The sequence below is a fragment of the Phaseolus vulgaris genome, chromosome 1 (genome assembly GCF_000499845.2).
Source record: "Phaseolus vulgaris cultivar G19833 chromosome 1, P. vulgaris v2.0, whole genome shotgun sequence".
In the NCBI taxonomy this organism is placed as follows: domain Eukaryota; kingdom Viridiplantae; phylum Streptophyta; class Magnoliopsida; order Fabales; family Fabaceae; genus Phaseolus; species Phaseolus vulgaris.
Window position 1 is genome coordinate 17,633,230 of NC_023759.2, and position 27,158 is coordinate 17,660,387.

The window sequence follows — 27,158 nt, forward strand, 5'->3', positions numbered from 1 at the left end:
AAAGATCATACTTGCAAGCTGTGAATGATAGATATACATTCACTAGCTTGAGGGGGAGTGTTGCATAATTTGGAGATAGTTATTTCATAAGTAGTGTGTTTTCTATTTATTAGGACAAATTTGATATCTTTTGGTGATTTGATTTGATTTGTATAACTTTAATTACCTATTATTTCTTTCCTTAATTAGGTCGCAAATAGTCTATAAATTTATATTGTAAACACAGTCGTAAATACATTCAAAAATATATTTAATCTTCTTTCAACTAAAAAAAATATTATTTCAAGAATTACTAAAACAAATTGCACCATTTATATATAAAAAAATCTCATATTATGAGGTGGAAAACTAAAGAAAAGGAAAATAGAAAAAGAAATATAATCTTTCAGAAATAAAAAATCTTAGAAGGAGAAAAACCAATGTTAAGAACCTATCCCTTGGTAACCGTTTTCCACTCTCATGTCTTTAATATGTTTTTTTTTTGTCTTTAAAAGATTTAACATTATATTAAAATTTAATACTATAGTATATAAATATTTTAAATTATAATAATATATCAAAAAAATATTGTATCATATTAGTAAATAATAGTATAATATTTTGTTTAAAATCAATATAGTATCAGTCTATACATATATACTATTGATAGAAGAAGATTTTTTAAATTCATTTTTTGGTTACATATTTACTTAAAAAATTTACTTTTTATTTTTTTAAATATAAATGTTTTTTTATGTATATTGATGATTATATTTTTATTTACACCTAGCCTCTTTAATTTTAGATTTATTGAATTCTATACATGATTAAATTGACTCGTTTAATTAGAATTAACTTAGTTGGACTTACTTGTGTTTGGCTGTAACTATTATTTAATATCAAATTTTATGTATATTATCTTGTTTTTTTTTTATATATATATGGTGGTATAGGTAAACGATTTTGATAATTTCAGTTGTATTCAAAAGCTAAGATTCGAGATTTAATTTGATATGTTGCATGATGTTATTTTCATGACGAAATTAGGAGTAATATAATTTTGAAGTTTAACTACAAAATCTGATTTAGAAATATTATTGAAAAACTAAGATCAATAATAGGGTTTTAGTTTGATGTGTTACATTATATTATTTCCATGACAGAATTAGTTAGGAGCAACAATTTTAAGGTTGGACTACAAAATTTAATTTGGGATCACTTTGTTTTTCACAGTAGTATTAGTATTTTGGGTCTGGTACATGTTAATTAGAGTATAATCATTATTTTAGTCCGATTAATCATATATTTACAGTTAGAAGTTTAAATAGGGACAACTAGTAACAATTTGTTTAGACAATTTTCACTTTCTCTCTTTTTCTCTAGTTTAAAGATTCATCTCTAGTTTAATTCATAATTATTCTTTAAATTTTGATATATTAGTAATTCAGATTCCTTTTATACATAGGTTCTACTTTTCCTAATTTCTTGAAACTTAAGTTTGATTCGAAAATGAATTGTTTATTTAATTCAATTTATATTTCTATTATTAATAAAGGATTAGTTTGCTTAATTTTGAATTAGATTAATGTTTATTTAATTTCAACTATACTATTCGGACGTGCATACTATTATGGTCTGTCTAGCTTAAAAATTTAAGGCTAATTCTTTCTGCACCAGATCAATTATGACTTACACCTTACCTTACAAAAAATCCGTTTATTTTACCCTTATTTTTCTGGATATTTATATCCGCAATACAAATAACATAATTCTGGATATACAAATCCAGAACTGAGATGTGTCTTCTAGATATGACAATCCGCAGCACAATAATGTCTTCCAAATGCTAAAATTCATAAGCTTTTTTTTTTCATTCCGAATATAAAAATCCAGAAAAAATGACAAGAGTGATTTGGGGTTTAAGAAAAAATGATGGTTGCATATCAAAATTGATTTGGTGCAGGGAGAATTAGCCAAAATTTAAATACTTAACACAACCCAAACGATAATAGGCCTAATGATTTGTTATAGAGTCGGCCCAAGCGGCTGACAAAATATATTAAAAAAGGGGTAGTAACTATAAAATAACTGAATGTATGACTGACTTAGTTAGGCACAAATACTTACTCTAAATCCAACAAAAATAATAATTCTCTGCTGACACCCCCTAAAATAAAGGGAATATATTAACAGAATATTTTTATGGTTGTTAACAGAATATCTTTGAGTACTATAAAAGGGCCTCAAGACTCTGAACAAATGTAAGTGTTATTCCATACACTGTACTCATAATTATATGCTCTCATTGACTTGATCGTTGGAGTCTTGTCAGCAGGTGGAGATCCCCTCACTGTGGACATCAAGCATCTCAAAGCAACAACAACAGAAGGTTGGCCCATAATCCACCTACAGAATCTGGTCCAAGTCAGTCGGCAAGAACATCTGACGCCCACCGTGGGGATAGGTAAAACTGATCCCGCTAACTACCCGTGACATAAATGATCATTATCATTTAAATGTGTTGTGATATTTTAATTTTGTTATCATATTATTATGAAAATCATAGATATATTTAAATTTGTTATCTATATTTAAATTTGTTATCATACTATTCTAAAGATAACAAATTATTTGTTATCATATTATTTTTGCGATTCAACCGGTTGTTTTTATCAGTAGTTAATAAAAACAACTTAAAACAAATATATGTGAGATCAGGGAAAGAGAGAATCACACAAACAAATTTATACTGGTTCACTCTTACACCAAGAGCTACATCCAGTCCCCAGAAACCACTGGGTATCTACTATGCAATCAAAATCCAGATTACAAACACACCACCAAAGAAGTGACCTTGAACACCTCAAGTCACACACTTCCTTTGGCACACAAACACCACAGAAGTCATAACACCCCCTGATTCTGCACTTACACACCAGTATTCAGAAATACAAGAGATACAAAAAGGATTACACCTGATGAAGATCAAATCAAAAGATTACAACAATCATATTCCACTTCTTTGAGAAAACTCAAAAGCTTGAATGCAAATCTTGAAAACTCAAATCTATTTTCACTCTTTCACAAATGTCTCAAAACCGTTATCAAACTTTAAGAGAGTATATCAACCTCTTTAAATACTCCAAAAGTTGTTAAAAACATTTAAAGCAGGAGTCTATTCAGTTAGAAAACATTTAAAGCTGATTTGCAAACATAACAAAAATTTTGTTATGGATTTTCAACAAACAATCGGTTGAATTTACGAAACAACCGATTGAATTGGTTTGACAGCAAAGTCAACCAAGTCAAACAACTTCAAACCCTTTTCAAAAAAACTCTAAGTGTTAAACAACCAATTGAAACGACAAAACAACAGGTTGTTTTTCCAATTCTTTATAAAACAATCTTTTTCAAAAAGGTTTTGATTCCGAACTATTTTAGATTCAAACAAAGAGTGGATTACACATCATTCTATCCAAAATCCACCCACACAAGCAACAACTCCAACCTTCCATCAAACACCATGGATTTGGAGACATCAAAGCTTCAAGATCATCCTTAATCAACACCAACTACCTGGGGCGAGGTCATGAGCCCTCTCTCACAATACACAAGCCCCCCACGCTCAAATCGAGCTTGACTAGGCGAAGAGGCTTTCTAGCATCTTTGCGGCTGACGCGACATTTTCCCTAGCAAGTAAGTGAGGCGCGGACAACGAGGTGTTGCTGAGGTGACGTCTCACCACACTTAAATTAAAGTGTACAAGTGGCACGACATCAACTGTGGAGAAAACCTTACCGTTTCGAATTCCATTCTTCGTACATACGTTATTGAAAACTCATTTAGCACCACATTGTTCCATTTCTCCAAAACTCTTTCACCTTCAGCTTCCTCCGCGCGCTTTCACCTCCTTGCTAAAAAACTCTCGCACTCCTAGAACCTTCTACACCCTCAAACCGTTTTAGATGAAACCACCTTTTACACTACCCGTGAGCGCATAGTAGCTTTAAGAAAGAGTGGTTGTGTTTTTGGTAAAAAAACACGATAGGTTTGTAAGAATAGCCCTGTGTGGAGAGAATGAACCTGTGTGTTGTGATGAATCCTCGGACCCTGAGGGTCCATTCCGTTTCTTCTATGTCATTGTGTTTAAAAAAATTCATTTGCGTCTTCCCCTTTCTATCTTTGAAAAATATTTGCTAACCGAACTCAACATAGCTCCTGCCCAACTACATCCAAATAGTTGGGCATTTGTGCGCGCCTTTACAATCTTGTGTTCCCATCTCGACCTTTCGCCGACTGTGGAAATATTCTTTTATTTCTTTGAGACCAAACAACCATCAACTCACCAACTATGAGTATCCTTAAACGGTGCCCCTAGCAGATCTTTGATCATACTATTCTAGTATTCCTATAAGGATTTCAAGGGAATTTTTTTGAAAATCTGAGCTAACAAAGGAGATCCAACTCTTCTGGATGGGTTTCCTTTGTATTGGACCCCCGAGCCAAGGTTTCAAAGTCGTATTATCTATGACGGTTGTAGAAATACCAATAATAGAAAGTTCTGTCTGAACATATTATGACAGGTATTTTGGACATTTTATGACGGTTTATAGACAATAATCATAATAAGTCAACTTACTATGTTAGTTGTTCAACCGACATAGAAAGTGCAGAGTTTTTATAACGCCAGAATCTATATCGCCATAAGTGTTGAACAACATGCTTTGATGTCTCCAAATCCAAGAGGAAAGCTTGAAGACCTTGTTGATGTGTGTGTATGTGTTGTCTAGTTGTTTGAATCTTGTTAATTCACTCCTAAAGATGATCCAAGTTCATTTTAATCTTTAACCTTTGAAAAGATGAGTTTTCTAAAATGTTGTTGAAATTTCAACAAGTTGTTTTTTTGAAACAACAGGTTGTTTTACCTTAGCAGTTTTTGAAAAGGTTTTGAAAAGCTTGACTTTGCTGTCAAGTCAATTCATCCGATTGTTTCGACAAAACAATCGATTGTTTTTCTGAAAACATTAACAAAATTCTATTAAGTGGTTTTAATATGTTTTAAATGATCCTAACTAACTTGGCTCCTTTAATAAATGCTTTTGACCACTTGGTTGGTCTATATAAAGGTGGTTTTTCGCTCTTAATCTTGGAGTAAGAGAAAAAATTTATCAAAACAGTTTTTCCAAGATTTGAAAGAGCTTTGGATCATTCTTAAGTGTGTGGAATAGGATTGAGTTTTAATTCTGAACTTTAAGCTTTGTAATACCTAGGTGTATTCTATTCCCTTCTTCCTTGATTACTGTATTTATGTAGTTGTGTTGCCAAGGAGTGTTGTGTGTTCTTGAGGTGTTCAAGATCAACATTCTTGGTGTGGTTTGCCAAAGGTAGTGTGTTTCTTGAGGGGTTCAAGGTCACTACTTTGGTGTGTGATGTTTGTAATCTGGTTTTGATTGCATAGTGGATTACCCAGTGGTTTCTGGGGACTAGATGTAGCTCTTGGTGTAAGAGTGAACCAGTATAAATTTGTTTGTGTGATTCTCTTTTTCCCTTATCTCACATATATCTATTTTTTAAGTTGTTTTTATTAACTGCTGATAAAAACAATCGGTTGAATCGCAAAATTAACCGGTTGATTTTCTGGAAATCAACTAAATCAGCTTTGTGCATTGCTTTCCTTAGTTTCTTTCTCTGTGATTCTTCATTGGCTTTCATTATACCTTCAAAGTTTGTGAAAATCTTTTATAAACAATTCACCCCCCTCTTGTTTAAGGCCATATATTCTAACAATTAGCATCAAGAGTTAAGTTCTTGTAGTTACTCAAGTTTTCGATCCTAAGTCTTTTTTCTATGGCTGAAAAACTACCATTTGGGGAGGGTGCCTCCATTAATAGGCCACCTTTGTTTTGTGGATTGAATTATCAATTATGGAAGGTTAGAATGAAATTCTTTGTTGAATCTATAGATAGAAAAATCTGAAATGTTATTACAAATAGCTATCTCATGCCTATATCTGAAAATGTTTCTTCTGAAAGAGAACATCTTGATTGTGTAGCTATGAACATTATTGTATCTGCACTTGATTCTAATGAATTTCTCAAGGTTTCAGAATGTAGTTCTGTCAAAGAAATGTGGAATATCCTTGAAGAGTATCATAAGAATCCAAGGAGTGCCTTGATGGACAAAGAAGAATCTTCTGCTGAATCTTTCTCTTCAAAATCTAGAAAGGAGGTTTGTCTTATGACAAAAGAAGAATCTGGATCAATTCAAGCAAGAAGAAAAAGAAAGCAAAATTAAAAAGAAGCCAATCTATGTTTGATGGCCAAAGAAGAAGATGATGCAAGTAGTGTAAGTTCTTGAAGCTTTAAAAGAAACACACGAGGAAGCTAACCAATTGGCAATCTTGAACAACCGGTTAAAAGGGTTGAATAACTGGCTTGAAACAGAGTCAAGGCACTAGAAGAAGAGTTGGAGAATTCAAAAACTGATTTTGAAAATCTAGAAATGCTTTACAAGAACTCTTCTTGCAAGTGTGACTCACTTGTTTGTGAAAATTGTGAATCTCTTGAAAAGAAGGTTCACTGCCTTGTGAAAACTGTGGATAGGCTTTCAAAGGGTAAATCCAACTTTGAGACTGTCTTGGCATCTCAAAATTGTGTTTTTGGAAAAGAAGGTTTAGGTTTTATTGCACAGAGCAAGAAAACTGAGTTTTCAAAGTCTTTTTCAAAACTGCCAGAAAAACAACCGATTGAAAAATCGAAACAACTGGTTGTTACATGTTTTTATTGCATGAAGACAGGCCACTCAGTTAGATTCTGCAATATTAGGAAGTTTTTTGTTCCTAAAGGTATTTTGAAATGGGTTCCTAAGGTTTTTGAGGTTCCTAAGACTTCTACTAACATAATTGGACCCAAATTCATAAGGGGACCAAATCTTGCTTCTTAATTGATGGCATTCCTATGAGCTCTTCTTTGATTTTGATGATGATGGGTGCGGAAGCTTGGTGGAGGAGAGTGGAACAAGGCCTTCCTAGGAAGTGTGGGTGCCTTGAAGGTGCATGAGGAGTAGTGAGGGTTGGAGTGGTTCGGCCATCTCCATTTGAGGGTGAAGATTGAAGACTAAAAACCTAATTCTAGAGAGAATTTGGCAAGGGAGTAATTTGAATGGAACTTGGGCAGCATTTCATTACTCAAAATAGTCTTGAAAATACAAGGTGTTGGGTCCTCCTTTTATAGGTTAAGGAGGACCATAATGCAACCCTAATGCTATACAAAATGAAGTGCAAATTACATCACATGGCACATGGCCGGCCTAGTGGGGAATCCTTCTAGAATGTGACCAAATCTTTAGCAAATCTAGGTCAAGTCTCATGGAATCAAGTTTATGCTATTTACACCACAACTAATACCAAGCTACCCATAATGGGCCTTCATGTAGCATATACAAATCTTTATGGATTCGCTTGGCCTAGACGCTCCTGCCTTTGGCCTAGACGCTCCTGCCTTTGGCCTAGACACTCCTCCCTTTGGCCTAGACGCTCCTCCCTTTGGCCTAGACGCTTTTGGTTTGGCTTTGGATGCTCATGTCTTGGCTCTTGTCTTTTTATGTGAGGATGTGCTTGGCCCTCTTCCATCATCCCCTCCCTCTTGAAAAGGATTTGTCCTAAAATCCAATGCTTTTTCTTCAACTAGGGGAATGGCTGTGGCTGGATGGTGTCCATCATCTCCTCTTTTTTAGAAGATCTATCCTCAGATCTACATACTTGATCTCGAATAGCAACCTCTTGCTTAGTCGAAGTTTGTCCTCCCGGATCAAATGTCCACCTATGGAAATCATCAAATAAAGCATAGGTGTTAGTTTGAAAATCAACGTTACTATGTTGCCATTTTTGTTTTTCTTTTGGTTTTGGCAACTTTGTACAATATTTCTCTTTTGATTGTTGTATATGTTCTCTAATCATCTTATGCATTTTAAAATGTTCTTTTGTGGTTACTTTCTCTTTAGGCATAAATCCTATAGGAGATGGTAACAACTTAAAGGGAAAAAGATGATTTAGCCCACATATAACCTCAAAAGTAGAAATATAAGTAGTTTTGTGAACTACTTTATGGTATGTATGCTCATCTCTAGAGTTGTGTTTGTCCTTTATGATTATTCTCGGCATAGTAGAAAGAGCTAGATTTTCAAATGTATTTTGACCATGCCTTTGAGGATGATAAGAATTTAAAGTGTACAACTTAGTTGCAAGTTTTCCCAAGAGAATCCTCAAATCATGGTTTGTGAAATTTGGAGCTCTATCCAACACTATGCTTGAGGATAAACCATGAAGATGTATCACTTTTCTAGAGAAAAGTTTATCCATATCCATGAAAATGGAATCAAAACCTTTTGTTGTCCTAGGAAGCTCTAATATGAAATTTGTGTCTTTCCGAGGATCATTTACAAAAGGTGAAGGAGTATAGAGTTCACGAGACATTGCCTTAGATGTCTCCAAGGAGTTCACGAGACATTTCCAAGGATCATTTACAAAAGGTGAAGGAGTACAAAGGGTAATGTCTTTGAACATCTTTTCTCATGGGAGACAAAATTTTTCCTTTTAAAAGCTCTAGAGTTTTATCAACTCTAATTTGGCCCATGAGTTCTCCTTCATGAATATTTTTTCTCTTATGTGTAAAGATAGTCTCGTTGTTACAACCATTGTTTATGAGAATTTGTACACTTTGAAATGGTCGTCTCAATAAGACATGACAAGTTTCTTTAGGCACTACCTCACATAAAAATTTGTTTTTGTATATGCTTATAGATAACTTGACATTCACTTGGTGATATCCTAGCACATATGAGAAATAATCCACTTCATCTTTATCTATGCAAGCTTCTTTTAAAGACTCTTCTTTTTTTTATTATGCTTGCAAGTGTTCCTTTACAAGAGGTAAGTCTAGGTTGTTCAACAAGAAGCATGTTTTCAAAGGTATTTTTAATTTGATTGTCTTGTTGAATGACCTTGTGGGAAGGAACACTCTTCTCCCACGCCTTTTGTTTCCCAAGGGTTTTTTCTTGCTTTTCTATTTTTACCTTTTCATCACTCTCATTAGCTTCTTTTTCTTGGCTACTATTCTCATCTTTGTCCCTTAAGATCATAGATCTTTCATTGAAACATTGAGATGCTAATTGATCATTGCCAAAGTATTCTAAACATGGAATTTCTCTAGCTTGAGTGTGAGAGATATGCTTGGTTAGGTTTTGGGAAAGTTCTAGAGATGTTTCTTGTATATGTTCTTCCCCTCTATGGAACTCATCCTTGTCATAAAATACATAGTATGAACTTTGTTTTTGACTTGATTGTTTTCTCAAAAAAAAAATTTCAACTTTAATGCTAAGTTGAATCAAGTCATTTAAATCTCTATAAGGTAAAAGTTCAACTTTGTTTCTTATCTCAAGTTTGAGACCACTTAGAAACCTAGCTATGGTGGTATGGTTGTCTTCGTTAATCCTTGCCCTCTCAATATATGATATCATCTTTTGCCAATATTCTTCTACACTCATATCTTTTTGATGAAGTCCTTGGAGCTTGTCCATCAACTTCCTATTGTAATGTGAGGGAATATGGCGACATCTCAAGGCTCCCCTAAGGTCATTCCAAGATGTAATGGGAGGGTCCTTGTGGAGATGTCTCTCTCTTTTTAGGGCATTCCACCAATACATAGCATCACATTGAAAACTTAAGGTAGCTAAGGGTACTTTCTTTTCTTCACTCATATGGTTGTAAGCAAACAATTGCTCTACCCTCATATCCCAATATAGATATGTTTCTACATCTTCTTTTCCATAGAAATGAGGTAGCTCTACCTTAACCTCCTTTAGGTTTTATTGTCTCTCTTTTCTTGCTCTCCTAGGGGGTGGTTGATGATATTCATTTATCCCAAGACTTTCTTCCCCAAAAGATTCATAAACTTGAGTTATATGCATGAGAATGTAATTTTCTTGAAATTTGAGACTTCTCATCCTTTGCTTTAGTCAATTCATTAGTTTTGGCCTCATTCTCCAATTGTTTAGATGAAATTGATTGAATATCCTTGGAAAGTTGTTTGAAAAGGGATTTGATGGATTTCACATCACTTTCCATAGACTTTGAAGAATGAGAAGACATGACTAGAACTTTGTGTATGAAAATGTTTTACTTTGAGAAAAATGAGGGAAGTTAACGAAGGTAGTTTTCCAAGTAAGAGAGGTAAGTCACAATGGACTACTTAAATACCAAGTCTTGCCTTAGCCAAAAACTATCCCTCAAGATCTTCACACAAATCTTTCTCTTGGTAAATCACTTAAAACACAATGTGGATGGAGAAATCAAATTTTTAATGCAAGAAACAATGTAAGATATCTAATAACCCAAGCAAAAATTATCAAAGCTTAAACAAGACAAAAGCAAAGCAAAACAATCGTAGCTAACTAAGGCAATTGATGTAATTAAAGCAATTAACAAAAGCTAAGCTAGATAGTTTTAAGCTAGTCGGCCCTAGGTGAGGCGTATTGGATACTTGGAGCCCTAGAAGACACACTCACCGTCTAATTGCGTAATTAACAAGTAATTAACAAGAGTTAAGTTGCAAAGAAATTAGATGGAACTCCCTTTGTTGATTTTCTATTTGCACTTCCTTTGTTGTCTCTTCTTTGTTGGGCCTTCCAATGTGTGTGGTGTATTTAGTATGTGTTTGTTGCTGCCCTTGCCTTTGTTCCTCTTGGAATTAGGTAATTAAAATCTTCAATCCAGCACCTATCAAGCAAAGCTAGACTCCTCTCAAGTCAATTCCCACTCAACAAGTACCAATTGATATTTAATCCACCACAAAGCTTAGAGGTCAAAGAAAGAAGGCAAGAAACAAATTAATTTGAAAAACAGTACCACACAAATGGAATTAAATGTGACAACTAGAAAGAGTTAAAATGAAATTAGACAAGCAAATAAAAAGGGTACTCAAAGAAAGGATGGCACACAAAAAGGAACCTATGGAATAGCACTAGATTTGATTTAAAAATAAAAAAACAGCACCACTGAAACAAAATGTTGTGGTCCAGAATGCGTGATTTTCACAGATTTATGATGAGCTGGCCTTTTAATATTTGCTTCTGAAAATTGATATTCAAACAAATCAAGATCTCAACAAATTTTTGACGTTGGTTTCACTCCAAACGCATACACCATTTAATTTTAATAATATTTCTAAAATCAGTGCTCAGAACCGCTAGTTGTAGCGTTAGGATTGCGCACTGTTTTTGTAATATTTATCTTTTTTTTCTATTTCTTTTTTTCAACTGATTATTTTTTTTCCTCTTGCTAACACCTCAATCTAGTAAAATCCAGAGGCTCAGAATTTTCTTATGTTGCATTTAATTTTCATAAGCAAAATCAGCCAAAACAGAATGGTGGAAAATAGAGGATTCGACAAATCTAGAAACAAAAAACAGAATGATACACCAACAAAAACACAATGGAATTAGTGTAAAGGAATTTGTGTGGATCTAACACACAAATATGAACTCAAACTAAAAATAAAAAGCACCAAAGGATCAAAACACAGCAGATTCAGATCAAGCATTCAAACCAAAGACAAGAAACAAAATAAACCAAGAAAAGTACTACTAGGATTTGATGACAAATATGGAAACACAAGACTTGACAAAACTTATAGATTCAGAAAATAAAATGACTCAAACATATTAATATGAACCGAATAAAATTTCAATCAAGACTCAAGCAACCTAAAAAATTAAAAACAGCAACACAATGTATCAAGAATCCTACACAAAATTGAAATAAGATGTTCAAGCACAATTTGAACAAAAACTACCTATTGAAATGAATAGAGAAGCATTCAAATCATTTTAAAAACATAAAAACAGCAAAACAAGATGAACACAAGATGAACAACTTGGAAATAAGAAGAACTCAAAAAGAAAAACACAAAGAGATACTCATCTTTGAAGAACCATAGCTCATGATACCAAATGATGGCATTTCTATGAGCTCTTCTTTGATTTTGATGATGATGGGTGCGGAAGCTTGGTGGAGGAGAGTGGAACAAGGCCTTCCTAGGAAGTGTGGGTGCCTTGAAGGTGCATGAGGAGTAGTGAGGGTTGGAGTGGGCCATCTCCATTTGAGGGTGAAGATTGAAGACTAAAAACCTAATTCTAGAGAGAATTTGGCAAGGGAGTAATTTGAATGGCACTTGGGCAGCATTTCATTACTCAAAATAGTCTGGAAAATACAAGGTGTTGGCTCCTCCTTTTATAGGCTAAGGAGGACCATAATGCAACCCTAATGCTAAACAAAATGAAATGCAAATTACATCACATGGCACATGGCCGGCCTAGTGGGGAATCCTTCTAGAATGTGACCAAATCTTTAGCAAATCTAGGTCAAGTCTCATGGAATCAAGTCTCATGGGCCTTCATGTAGCATATACAAATCTTCATGGATTCGCTTGGCCTAGACGCTCCTCCCTTTGGCCTAGACGCTCTTGGTTTGGCTTTGGATGCTCATGTCTTGGCTCTTGTCTTTTTATGTGAGGATGTGCTTGGCCCTCTTCCATCATTAATCCTCTCTTGTAGGTATCCTTGGCAGCCAAGAATCACTTTTGGGCTTGAAGAATGACTGTCAAAGGGAAAAGCGACAAGAGTAAAGTCAATCTTTGTACCTACACTTTCAATTGTATATGTCTTGCAAGGTTCTTTGAAAGTCAAGAGACATCTTGGCACGTGCATAGTGGGTGCTTAAAAGAGGAACTTCAAGAATAAAGAGAGTATGTGTGTTTTCATTTCTCAATTTATGTAAGTGTGCCTTGTGACCATATGAACATCTCAAAGTCTTCTTTTTGAGTGAATCTATCGGGGTTCTCTATGCAAAGGTATGAACAAATTGCATATTGCATTTTCATCAATTTAAAAGGTAATTTTTTGTTATGAAAAATGTTCTTTTTGCTGTCACAGTAAAACAACCGATTGTTTTTTCGAAACAACCAATTGTTTTTCCTCTGGCACCTTTGTATAATGCTGTTAAGTTTGCTTATGCATGATTAAACCTATTTCTCTTTTTCAAATCTTGCTTTTGGACAAATATACATTGAGTGTGCCTCAGAATCTGATAATAAAAGATTATATCCACTTGTTTTCTTGAAAGCTCTATATCATTTTCTATTCTTGAAATGTCAACATTGTTTGTACTGCTGGTCTACTATATTATCATTCTGATTTCTGCTTTGTACAACCTTTCTCATTGTCTATTTGTGAGAGCAAATATGGGGAGCTGTTTATGCTTGATTTGGTTGTATAAGATAGCTTTAAAACTGATGCATTATGTTGTTGCTTCTATGCACTTGAAAGCACTTGATTACTTCAATTTTTCTGGTTTTTCTACTAATGTTGTATATGCAGAAAATTGGTTCGTGTGTGTCTTGTTATCTTGCTGCTATACTTGCTTTGTATGTGCATCAATTCGGTATTGTAGGACCTTTCAAGTACAGGTGCTATGTTGAAGACTAATCAAAGTGATGCTTCTTATTATGATTCAAGAGAATACACATTACTCATATTCTTGACAAGTCAAAATTCATGACCTATGTAAACAAACTTCAAGAATAAAGAGTCTGATCTGGTGTTGTTGATGGCTTATAACTGTGGAGGAGTCTGTCCATGTGGTGTTTGATGAAATCATTCATAGTGATCAAAGTTCTACAAAGGTTTATGCAGAAGAAGATGAGCAAAACATCACCTTGGAGAAGCTGGAATCCTGTCCAGAAAAACAACTGATTGATTATGAGAAACAACTGGTTGAAATTCTGCAATAGGAAGAGCTGCCAAAGGAATGGAGAATTCCAAGGGATCTTTCAGTGGAGAACATCATTGGATGCAAATGGGTTTTCAGAAACAAGCTGGATGAATCTAGAGTAATTACAAGGTATAAGGCAAGGCTTGTGGCTAAAGGTTATATTCAATAAGAAGGCATAGATTATGGTGAAACCTTTGCTCCAGTTGCAAGATTAGAAGCTGTAAGGTTGTTGCTGGCCTTTGCTTGTATGAGTGGATTCAAATTGTTTCAAATGGATGTTAAGAGTGCTTTCCGCAATGCAATCATCAATGATGAAGTCTATGTTGAACAACCACTGGGCTTTGAAGATCATCAACATCCTAACCATGTATACAAGCTGAAAAAGGCCTTGTATGGGCTTAAGCAAGCTCCAAGGCAGTGTGGTATGAGAGGCTTAGTAACTTGTATATGTTCATCCTTTGTAAAGTAAGTTGTATATGTTCATCTTATGCTTTTGGCTTCATAAGACCAAATGAGATTCTAAACATGATTGAGGTAATGCAAAGGTATGAATGTATTTCATTATGCATTTCCCATCACTTTGAAAGATGATTTGCTTTGAAAAATAACATTTTCTTGCTGTCTCAGAAAAACAACCGATTGTTTTCACGAAACAACCAATTGTTTTCACGAAACAACCAATTGTTTTACCTCTGGTACATTTGAATAAAGTTGTTATGATTTCTTATGCATGATTACAACTGTTTATTTTCTTTCATAACCCATTATGAGTCAAATATGCATTCTTTGTGCCTCTGAATTAGATGATAAAGAGATATATTCTTTGTTCTCCTTGAAATTCAAAGCTTTTTATGAATGGCAACCACATTGGTGGTCATGGGGTTGATGAATATTTGTGAATGTATCTTTGGAACGTTTGGAAGGTTTGCTCTGAACAGAATAAAGAATATTTCTACCAAATTCACCTCTTGAGCAATCATATGACCAACTTGAATTGCTGGATGAAGAAAAGATAGGGGGAGAAACTGTGGTCTCCTTGCTGAAATTTTTGGGGTCTATGGTTCTTTGATTCTACTGCTGTCATAGCTCTAATACACCTTAAATTTTTGCTGCAATTTTGATATGGTATCAAAGATTTGTTGCTGCAATGGTGCTACTACACACACTGGTTTTCTGATTTATTATGTTGTTGCTATATGCTGGTTTCCAATGCTGGAAAACACTGATGCAAACAAGTTATTCTATTTTTATCCCTTCCATTCTATTTGAGAAGACAAATAGAGGGAGAATAGTGTAGTTTTATGTGTTGTATTGATGATGCTACACTCTGGTATTATCTGTTAGAAAAGATGGCTTTAAACTAGAGGGGGTGAATTGTTTAAAGGGGTTTTCGCAAACTTTTCAAAGCTAGAATGAACTTATTTCAGAAACCAATTGATTCAGCAATTCAGTTAGCCAAAACAGCAAGCAAAACTGTAATACTAGAAAAAACAATCGGTTGTTTCTTCGAAACAATCGGTTGTTTATACCAGCAAACAACAAACAAACTGAAATTAAAGAGTTAGGGATAGAGAGATTGTACACAGTTGTTTATACTGGTTCACTCCAAACTAGAGCTACATCCAGTCTTCTCAGAAACCCTGAGGATATCCACTAAGCAATCACCACTTGATCACTTACACCACAACCAAGAGAATGACCTTGAACACCTCAAGAAACACACTCTCCTTAGCCAACACTAAGATTGCTGATCTTGAACACCTCAAGAACACACAGCCAATCTCAGCAAAAACACATACACGAATTGTTCAGCAGTTTACAAAGATTACACTTGTTACAGATGAAAATCTGAAATCAATACAAGTAAAATCTTATTCAGCACCTTGATCAATCTCTCAACACTTTTGCAATCTCAGAACTCTTTGAAAAACTCTTAGATCAAAACTTTGTTTCAAGATCCTTAAAACATCAAAACAGTTTTTCAGAATATATCTAAGAATATAGTTTGTTATCAAATCTTAACAAACTCTTAATTGCATTTAAAATAGATTGGTCAAAGCATTTAATGACTGGAGCGTATTCAGTTAAAGCATTTAAAGCTCAGTCAAAGAAAACAGTTTTTCTATTATGGTTTTAAAACAAACAATCGATTGTTTCCTCGAATCAATCGGTTGTTTTGTTACTTAACAAAAACACCATTCAAAAACAGTTTTCAAACTTTCTCAAAACACCTAAGTGTAAACAATCGGTTGTTTCGACAAAACAATCGGTTGTTTCAACTTAGTTTGAAAAACATTTTGCTTTGATAAAATTGAGATGCTAATTGCTTTGAGATTTAATCTAAGGGTTGATTACAACATTGAACTACCCCAGAACAAAGCTTAAACCAGCACAGCAACATCAAGCAAAGCAGAGGCTTCATCATTCTTCAAAGGATTTGGATTCTTCAAAACATTGAACACCACTTGGTTCAACATTATTTGGTTTGATCATGGTTTAAATTCTGTTGTTGCCATGCTCTTATTCACCATAGTTTTGTTGCACACAAGTCTCATTTTGACACTGGTTTTTATGGCTATTTGACTGGTTTTTCTGCTTAAAGGCTTATGCAGAAAACTGGTTTTGTGTGCCTTGGTATCCTGCTGGTATACTTGTTTTGTATATGCACAAATTCTGTTTTGCAGGACCTTTCAAGTTAAAAAACAACAACACAAACAAACCAAGGATTTGTCTTCATCAAATAGGGGGAGATTATTGAACAAGATGCTTTGATGTCTCCAAATTCAAGAGGAAAACTTGAAGACCTTGTTGCTGGCTGTGTGTGTTGTCTAGTTGTTTGAAACTTATTAATTCACTCCTTAAGATGATCCAAGTTCATTTGAATCTTTAACCTTTTGAAAAGATATGTTTTCTAAAATGTTGTTGAAATTTCAACAGGTTGTTTTTTGAAACAACAGGTTGTTTTACCTTAGCAGTTTTTGAAAAGCTTGACTTTGTTGTCAAGTCAATTCATCCGATTGTTTCGACAAAACAATCGATTGTTTTTCTTAAAACCTTAACAGAATTTTGTTAAGTGGTTTTAATATGTTTTAAATGATCCTAACTAACTTGGCTCCTTTATTAAATGTTTTTGACCACTTGGTTGGTCTATATAAAGGTGGTTTTACGCTCCTAATCTTGGAGTAAGAGAAAGAGTTTATCAAAACAGTTTTTCCAAGATTTGAAATATCTTTGGATCATTCTTAAGTGTGTGGAATAAGATTGGATTGTAATTCTGAACTTTAAGCTTTGTAATACCCAGGTGTATTCTATTCCCTTCTTCCTTTATTACTGTATTTCTGTAGTTGTGTTGCCAATGAGTGTTGTGTGTTCTTGAGGTGTTCAAGATCAACATCCTTGGTGTGGTTTGCCAAAGGTAGTGTGTTTCTTAAGGGGTTCAAGGTCACTACTTTGGTGTGTGATGTTTGTAATCTGGTTTTGATTGCATAATGGATTATCCAATGATTTCTGGGGACTAGATGTAGCTCTTGGTGTAAGAGTGAACCAGTATAAATCTGTTTGTGTGATTCCCTCTTTCCCTTATCTCACATATATTTGTTTTAAGTTGTTTTTATTAACTGTTGATAAAAACAACCGGTTGATTTTCTGGAAATCAACTAAAACAACTTTGTGCATTGCTTTCCTTAGTTTCTTTCTCTGTGATTCTTCATTGGCTTTCATTATACCTTTAAAGTTTGCAAAATTCTTTTATAAACAATTCATCCCCCTCTCGTTTAAGGCCATATATTCTAACAATAAGAACCTTCATAAAAAGTCTCGTACAACTGTCATAGAAAGTCTTTTTTTGCACTAGTACCTACTCGGTTCGAGGCTGGGGGATTGTGTACTGGTCAGATGTGCTCGAGACCCAACCCGAGCACTAAAACATACATTTTGGCCTGCCTAGCTTAAAAATCTAAATACTTAACTCGGCCTAAACGATAACAGGCCCAATGATTTGTTATGGAGTCGGCCAAGCAACTAGCAAAATATATTAAAAAAAGGGCAACAAGTATAAAATAACTGAATGTATAACTAAATCAGTTAGGCATAAATATTTACTCTAAATCTGACGAAAATAAACCATTAGAGATAATGCTATGTCAACATCCCTAAAATAAAGGGGATATATTAACAAAATATCTTTATGGTTGTTAACTCCTAAAGGGAGGATCTCCGAGTACTAGAAAAGGGTCTCAAGACCCTGAACAAAAGTAAATGCTATTCCATACACTATATTCATAATTATATATTCTCACTGACTTGATCATCGAAGTCTTATCAACAGGTGGAACTCAACCCACTGTGGATTTCAAACAGATTTCAAGCATTTCAAAACAGCAACAACAAAATGTTGACCCAAAATTCACCTACAGAATTTGATCTAGGTCAATCGCCGACAACACCAAAGATTATGATTCTTACAAATTGCCTAATTTAATTTTTGTACTTTATTTTCAATAACTATTTTATACTTAATCTTTTAATACATAAATTGTGAAATATTTTATAATTTATCAATTCATTAAGTAATGATTCAATCAATTGTGTAATAATTAGGAATTGCTATGTTTTGTTAAATTATTTTTTAAAATTTCAAATATTGATTTCTATATTAAGATAAATTTTAGTAATTATATTAAATTTTTTAATTATTTTCATTTTTTTTAATTCTTATAAAAAAAGGGGACTTACAAGATATACTACCCATAATGAGTAATAATTACTGTAAAGGAAAAATATAACTGCTTTTACTGTATGTATGATAATATTATAAAAATAATTTTTTAATACATTTTCTTTTAATTTCAATATAAATTTAATAATATTTTTATTATAATAGTTATTAGAATAATTAACATTTTCATTATTACAAGAAAATAAACATATTTATTTACACTAATATAGTTAATAAAATTATAGTTTATTAAATATTATTATAACTCTAATATAATATATGATTATTGTATCAATAATATATAACCCAAATTAAATAATATAATATTGTATATTATAAAAAAAATTATTATAATAAATAATATAAATATTATTTATATCATAAAAATATTAAAATAAATATTATGAATTTATGTATTTATCAAAGTTACCAGTTTATATTTTTATTAAATAATAAAAATTATTTGATACTACATAAAATTATTTTATTGAAAAATGACTATATATATATACACACTACGGAAGTAGTGTTGTATATTCACATTTTTAAATATTTTAAAATATATATTTTCTTTTCTTTTCTATATATTATATTATTATTTTATTAAATTAATATATAATATAAATTTATAAATTTTATTATACAAAATAAAAACATGATCTAATAATCTTATAATTTTGTAAAAGTAAAGTTTTTTTTAAATAAAATACTAAACAAAAATTAATGTTCATAGATATATTTAAAGTTAACTATAATTTTTTATTCATAAATTTATTTATTAAATTATAACATTGAATATATTTTTTTAAGGATAAATTATATATATTAAAAATGTAAAAATTATTATACATATAACCGTTATTTCTAAAAGAATTTTTAATTTATTCAATTATTTATTTAATATTTTTTATTAAATGACGAATAATTTAAATACGGTACATTTTTTCTTTTTGGCAAAAAATATTATTATTATAATAATTATTGAAATAAAAATATATTATTAAATTATAAAAATATTTTATTGAAAATAATTATAAAATTATTAATTTTTTTTATTTTTGTTGTATGTATTTTTTTATTTATTGCGAAGGTGGTTTTTTATTTTTAAAAAAAATTATATATTTATTAAAGGATAAAAATGTAAGAAATTGAGTTCTTTATTTGTTTAAAATTTTTTAAAATTCAAATTTTCAATTTAAAGTAAATAACTATTAAATCTTTCATATTTTAATATATTAAAAGATAAAATTGGTAAACATGTAGAAAGAAAAAGTTCTCTATTTATATTGTTATATGTTATCATTATTATTATGATTATTATATATATTATTTGTTGGATGAGATAAAATAAAATTGAAAAAGTGTCCACAATGTTCCCAAATCACATTTTCAACCAACCGCAATGGCAGCCTCATCCTCCTTCTCCTCCTTCCTCTCCTTTCTCCTCCCTCCCAAGCAGCCACAACTGCACCCTCCTCCCGTCACGCGCTTTTCGTTTCAAAGCCACAAGCTCCGTGCTCAACACCAAGATCACCACTCACCGGAGCTGCCCTCCCACGTGATAATGAACCCTTCTCACGCGCAGGCAAACACGCTCTTCTTCCGCTCTGCGTACAACGTGCAGGTGGTGGTTGACGAGAACGAGCCCGAGGAGAGGCTGCTCAACCGCTTCCGGAGAGAGGTCATGAAAGCCGGAGTCATACAAGAATGCAAGAGGAGACGCTTCTTTGAGAACAAGCAGGAGGAGAAGAAACGCAAGAACCGCGAAGCCGCTAAGCGTAAAAGCAGAATGAGGTTCGTTCCTTCGCTGCTTCTGCTTACACTCTCTTTTCATTTTAATCTCACTTTTTTAATTAATCACCAATTATACAGTTATGTCGAATTAACTCTGAAATTAGTCAGTAACACTAGTTCAAAATTCAGAAAATTCTGTGATTAAGTGATACTATTAACTTATTTTGGTACCAAAGTTACAATAATTAACTGAGTTTAGCCATCTCGAGATATCTTCAATTTATAATTCATTTAGTTCAAAAAATTATGACTTAAATTATAATATTAGCATATTTTCAGGTATCAATATGATAATGAGTGATTAAGTTTCAGTATAATGTAGTTAGTCTTAAAGACATATGACAACACCTTACACTGTCAGGACAAAAATGATAATTCTATCATTAGTTCTGTTTGATATGTTTTATGTTGGATTAATGTGTTATTAAAAGGCCAACTAGTTGCGGATAAACCCGTTAAGTGGCTAGAATATAGTAGGATAGGATATGATTATCCTCTCATGCTTTAATAAATTATTTAGTGTACAGAGTTCCTCTTATCCTATTGTCTATCTTATGTAGTGTACTAGTGTGCCTCCTCTTATCCATCCTGTAGGGGAAGCTGAGTTAGAAAGTAACAGAATTAGATAGTCAACCTTCCTCCTCCTACTACACTACTCCACCTTCATTACAACCACACTCATCATCACCATCCTTATCATCAATGTCCTTGTTTGTTAAGAAGTGGGCTTTAAGCCTAACTCAACCCCATAAAACCGGTCGGCTCATGAGGTGAGGTTTGCACCCACTTATATACAATGAAATGTCTCAATCTCTAGTCGATGTGGGATCTCCAACATTGTTGTCATACATATCCACCACTTTCACCATGTCTCATACATATCCACCACTTTCACCATGTCTCTTACTATTATCGCCACCATCCCACCTTTCCTTATACATTGTCTCCACTATACATCATCTTTGTCTCAACAACTGTCAACTATTGTTAGCACCATAGTTGCTATACCAACCAACACAAGACTAGATGGCTCAGATTTTGAATGAGTTTTAAGTTAATTGAGCAAGATAAAATATGAGTCTTTTGATCTTCATCGGACGATTTTATATAGATAAATGTGTAAGGAGAGGATAAGTTCAAGAAGAAAGTTGGGTCAAATAGTGCTTGGTGTGAAAATAGTCTCCTTTTTTGAGTTGTGAGCAGTACAGGTAGTTGGACTACATTTTCACATGGGGAGTGCAGATTAGATGGTCGTAATGGAATTTTGGTTGCAATTAATCTAGGTTATAGGATGTTTGTATAAAAGTTCCCCACTTCCCCCACTTTATTTATCGTAAATTGAAAAATTAGACTGTGATAAAAAGATGTGTCAAAACCACTGACACATGGTGGTCCCTTCAGAAAGATTATTATTTGTCAAAATTAGGTTGTATCATTCCTGTTAGATAGTTGCCTTGACAAAAATTATTTACTATTTTCCTGCATTATTTTCAGGCGCCCTCAATCAAGATATCAACCACAAAACAAGCCGGATGTTGCAACAGCCAAGAAGGTGGAGGATGATGATAACTGGGATCTTCCAGAAGTAGATGCTCCATATATTTCAACCACATGATCTACTTACATTCTGTACGATTCTTCACATTTTATTGTGAAAGGCTTTTCATGCATGAGTTCTGTTAAGTCAAATCAATTCCTTGGACGCAGTTAGTGTAATGTTCAATTCACATTTCATTTTAAGTATGCTATTTATTCATTTGTGCATCAAAATTTTGTGTTGGCATTGATTTTCTGAAATCTGGCTGCAGTCTATGTTTTATTCTCCCTTCTTGCATCAATCTAGAGTCCCTCTATGATGTAGAATTTTACCAGTGAGGCAAAAGTTACTTGTCAGATAAGAAAAATATGTAAATTGCATGCGAGGAAAATTTGTGCCAATAAAAACTTTCTATTCACTGGACACTAAAATATTCTGTGTTTTGAATTTCTTAGTATAGCATCTTCAAAGTGAGAAAGATTGGACTAGTTAGAAAAGCCAAAGTTTGCTTTAGTATGAACTTTGGAGTATATGCATCCATACCAATTACTGCCAATGATGTTTGTTGCAGTAGTTAACTTCTCTGTCTTAAGCATTGTGCTTTTTCTTGTGTCTGTGGTCTTTATTGTGCTTGGTTTTTCATCAATTTGAGCTGGAGATGTATTTAAATTATTGAGGACCAGGGTTTTTTTGTCTCTGATAAGGTTACTGAAATCCTTGACCTCATTGGAACAAGACTGAACAGTTAGATACAGGGTATTCAAGCTCGAACTGAAAAACTTAGTCATGAAGAAGCAATGTAAGCGGTGCCAAAATATTGTTTTTAGAGAGAATAATGTGTTTTTTGCTTGGAAGGTAAGCAACTTGTTTTACTCATGGTTAGGATCAATTGTTTGAAGTTAACTGATTTTTATCTTGAGGGAAGAAAAAATGAGGAAAATAGGATCACTATTTCTGAAATAACCTCAAGTCAAGACTTCACGGATAAGATAAAAAAGGAGGGAGATTTAATCACATCTATTTCACTGAAATGCCAAAGAAAATGGTCTGCATACATACACTGGTAAATGTTACAAGTGTAATATTTTCCTTTCTCCGGCTCAACAACTACAAAGTACAAAAGCACATGTTTAACTTTTCACTTAAGTAGTATCTAGCTTAGCCTTTCTGGAATTCATAAAAGTAGAAGTTCATTTGATTAACTTTTAATTTTTTGAACTAATTTTTTTGTCTAAATCACAATTGTCCTATATTTAAGCTATTTTATTTTATAAGTTGTTATTATTTGAAGAGCTTCTCCAAAAGAGAAGCAGAAAATTCCTGTTTTGATGCTTCAAGATTTGGATCAGGAGAAGCTTTTTACAGTAGTTCTTTCTAAAACAATTGAGAACTGCATATGATTCTAAGTATCATTTCTTCTGGAGCACTTCTGTGGCCACCTCAAAGCCATTTTATCCAAAGCATTGTCCCCTGATGCACGTTTTCTGAAGCGGATCCAATCATCTAGAACAATCCTGAGGTCATGAACTTTGCTTTTGAGATCATCACAACAGTTAGCTTGAATGGTATAAACCTCCTTGAAAATATCCTTATTTAGCTGACAAAACCCACCAAAATAGCTTGTATTGACAAGCTGAATCCGAAAGCCGTACGAGTCAGCTACCGCTTGCCTTGCTTTTATTGTTGTACACAAGGACTCTTCAGCGGGATCGTTTGGAAAAAGAATCTTGGTCAATTTCCAATACTTGAAAAATTCGAAGGAAATGGCATTTGCTTTCAAGAAGAAGATTCCCTCATCATACAGGTAACTTCCTCCTTGTCCATCACTTAAGACATTACATGAAATTGTGAGTTCATTAACTGCATTTAAGTTTATAAATGGACTTCTAAGCCACAGTACATCTGCATCCTGCAAAATTCAAGTCACAATCAATTCAAGTAGATTAATAACTATTCATCCATCACTTTCTACATCAAACTTGAAGAATGTTAACTCTTTTCTCTTTGCTGAAATTTATTGAGACTCGAGAAATTATGTCAGCCTCACACAAAATGTTAGAAAGGATTAGGTTGTTAGTATTCTTCAAAAAGCTTGTCAGAAGCCTTACCGTGAAAATTATGTTGTAACCCAATCGAATCACTTCAAACAAGACATCCCTTCTTGTCCAAGTGAATAACATATAAGCCGGGGTTCTCATACTGGATTGTGTTTTGGTGGTGGCAAACTGATGCGGAAAGATGGAAGGGTGGATGCAATAGGGGTGCAAGGACCTGCAGTACTCAAAAGCTTGGAGGTCCATGGTTATGATCACTAAGTGATTCACTAACCTTTGGGTCCCTTCACCTGATTTGAAGCTTTGTAGTAAAATTTCAAGGAGAGATCCAGGACTTGCCATTGATTCATCTACCATGGTTAGGATAACAGTTCTGTCTGGCATGGTAGCTCGCCTCAGCATATTATCTAATTCTTGATTCTGTGAGTAAGTAATACCAAATTAGCCGAAAACTCTAAAATATGTTCATAATCTACTAAATGTATGCTTTCATTGATATTGCAGCAATTGTTCAGCCTTGCACCTCCATTCAATTACATACCATTACACTATTAAAGAACTTTCACTCCAATATAGTGTAACAACAAAATTACATTATAATGTAAAAACAAATCCACTCACCTACCATTTTCCTTTTTGAATCCTAATTAAATGTTTTTTACTGAATTAAAAAATGAATTTTCAAAGTACTTTTTTAATCATTCATTCGTACTAATAATATCTTAAACTCTTCAACTAATACCAAACACAAATTGTATTTACAATTTATCAGTATGAAAATTTCTATTGAATTAATTTTTTTATTTATAAAATTAAATATATTCAATGTCTGTATTTTTATATTTCCATTTAATTTTTTATTCTGAAAAAATGCTTATGAATTAAATTGTTTATAACTTATATGTTTATCTATATCAATCTATAATGAGGAATCTTCTCATCACCATTTTTTTTGTTGTATACAATTTTTTACCAGTTACAATTTTTTAAATAACTTATTCCAAGTTCAACCTCATTTCCTTCCTTCCTTTTCTCAATTTCTTTTTTTTCATTTTTATGAATATAAACACTCATTTCTCTTTCTATGTTTTCTTTATTTTTTCCAAAAAAATTATTCCTTTTAGATGCATTGTCCTTTTATATACATATTAAAATATTACGATATAAATTTATAATAATATTTAAAAAATGTGGATAAACATATTTATGATAAATTTAAAAAATATGGAATTAATTATTTTGTATCACCATTCAATCCATAATACTACAAATATACTAATAAATCAAATCACAGGACATAGAATAAGAATCCCTAACTACGAAAGGGATAACCTTACCATGTCTTTTTGGTTATTCTGTGGGTTCATACAACAACAATAAATTTCCCAAATATGGCGCAACGCGGCAGCACTTGACTTGAGCAGAAGAGAAGACAAACTATACTTTTTTGAAAACCGTTTTCTTAATTTGGATTATACACGAGTGTAACTCTGCTACTGTTTCACCTTTAACATGGTAAAGTTATCTCTCTCAAACAAATTAACCCAGAAATTTTATATAAGAGAAATTAAACACCCATTGGTACCAAATAAAACATCAATGCCTATTGGGGGAGAAGTTGTGGTATTTTGTGTGTATGTATTTATGCAATGATGCCAATTGACAGAAAAAGAAGAAGCTAAAGGAGTACTTACAGTTGATGTATGCTTGAACAGAACGACCTTTCTGACAGTCCTTTCAAGTGATCCAGGGCAGTGATATAGAAGGAGGCATACCAGCATGATGAAGAAAGCTAAGAGAGAAAGATACACAGAATTTCTCATCCTTCCAAATGCAAATGGATGGTTTATGGCCATTAGGCCTCACGTAATGTTGAAAGTTGGTCTCACGTTTATGAAGAAGAAACCAATGAATGTGTTGAGAGAAAAGGCGTTTGCATTAACAGGCAGAATTAGAGAAAAGCACATTATAGAAATCATATATGCTGAAATGGATTGACATGTTGAATGAATTGAGTAGGAAACAACAATAAAGGAAAAGGTTTAAAATTAATGCTCATAAATATATTTAAGCATCCAATTAAACAGTTTTGTCCACTGCAGGTCTACTTGAGAAATCTGATATGCTTTTGAAATTTGGCTTTATTATGGTAACTTTTGTTCACTAGGTGACCCCACCCCCTAACAAATAGGATTACCAAAATCAGGATCTTTAGAGTTCTTTGCTAGATACACTATCCCCTTTCCCCTTTGCATAATAAACAACAATTTTCTTTCTCACTCTCTAGAATCTCACCACAATGCCCACATCTTTACTCATCTTTAAAACATGTATATACACAATTTTATATCAATTCTAAATTATTTTATACATGATTTATTTGAATTAAATTTGACATATTTTATATTTTTTATATGTACTAAAATGTGAATAACTTAATTATGTTTTTATTATCTTCAATATTTATTATTTATAGTGCTTTATAAAAGCTCTACAAGGTATAATTTGATGAGTCTACAAGTAGTTATTTATGAAAGAGAAAAAGGTTTAAAACGTACATAATACAGGTTGATTTTGGATAAATATTCATTTATGAAGAGAACAAAGTTTATAATGCAATTAATACAGGTCGGATTTAGTCAACGAAAGGAATTTAATCATAATTATTTTTTTTCAATGTCATTTTATAGCTCTCTTTTAATTTAGTCTTTAGTAACGTCGAGGATGATTTACATGAAATTTTTATCAATAAAAATAATACTTTAGTATGTATTTCACAAACATAAATATTTAAAATTAAGAAGGATTTTAATATAAATAACTCTCTTTAATTTAAAAAAAATATTTATTGAATTCATAATAGAAATATTAATTTTATTGATTAGAAAACCTTCCATAAAATCTCACCGTTTTATGATTAAAACGTTTTAAAATAGTTCCCACAATTAGCTACCATCTATCTACCCATCTATCTATCTATAAATTACAGTACCAACAATATTATTTGTAGGGTGTTTCTTTCTCCAGTAAAATATCAAAATACCCCATCTAATTAGCCATTATTTTGAAAAGTTTTTTTCAGAACATATTTTGGAAAACATATTTCAGGTATATAATATCTTCTGAAAATATAATTCTGGAAATTCTCTTCTGAAAAATATTTTTCAGAAATATTTTTTATAAATTTTGAAAAATATGTTCCAGGGAACATTCTAAAAAAGATAATTCAAAAATTATTTTTAAAATGGATAA

The 27,158-nt window shown here is 32.6% G+C and overlaps 1 protein-coding gene and 1 pseudogene across 1 annotated transcript; one reads left to right on the forward strand and one right to left on the reverse strand.

The window, feature by feature from the left end:
- The first annotated feature begins 19,881 nt into the window (after positions 1-19,881).
- Positions 19,882-22,085, forward strand: LOC137813698 (small ribosomal subunit protein bS21c-like). Its single transcript, XM_068616081.1, has 2 exons — positions 19,882-20,315; positions 21,810-22,085. Exons 1-2 carry the CDS (start codon positions 19,924-19,926, stop codon positions 21,928-21,930), a joined length of 513 nt encoding a protein of 170 aa, XP_068472182.1. The 5' UTR covers positions 19,882-19,923; the 3' UTR covers positions 21,931-22,085.
- Positions 22,086-23,253: 1,168 nt separating this feature from the next.
- LOC137813699 (uncharacterized protein At4g15970-like) lies at positions 23,254-25,831 on the reverse strand (annotated as a pseudogene).
- Between the last annotated feature and the right edge of the window lie 1,327 nt (positions 25,832-27,158).

What these genes read in the sequence shown, in the direction of transcription:
- LOC137813698 (XM_068616081.1), top strand. Translation starts at nt 19,924, where the DNA reads ATGGCAGCCTCATCCTCCTTCTCCTCCTTCCTCTCCTTTCTCCTCCCT. An exon ending in AAGCGTAAAAGCAGAATGAG is followed by an intron (nt 20,316 to 21,809) that starts GTTCGTTCCTTC and finishes CATTATTTTCAG; the next exon opens with GCGCCCTCAATCAAGATATC.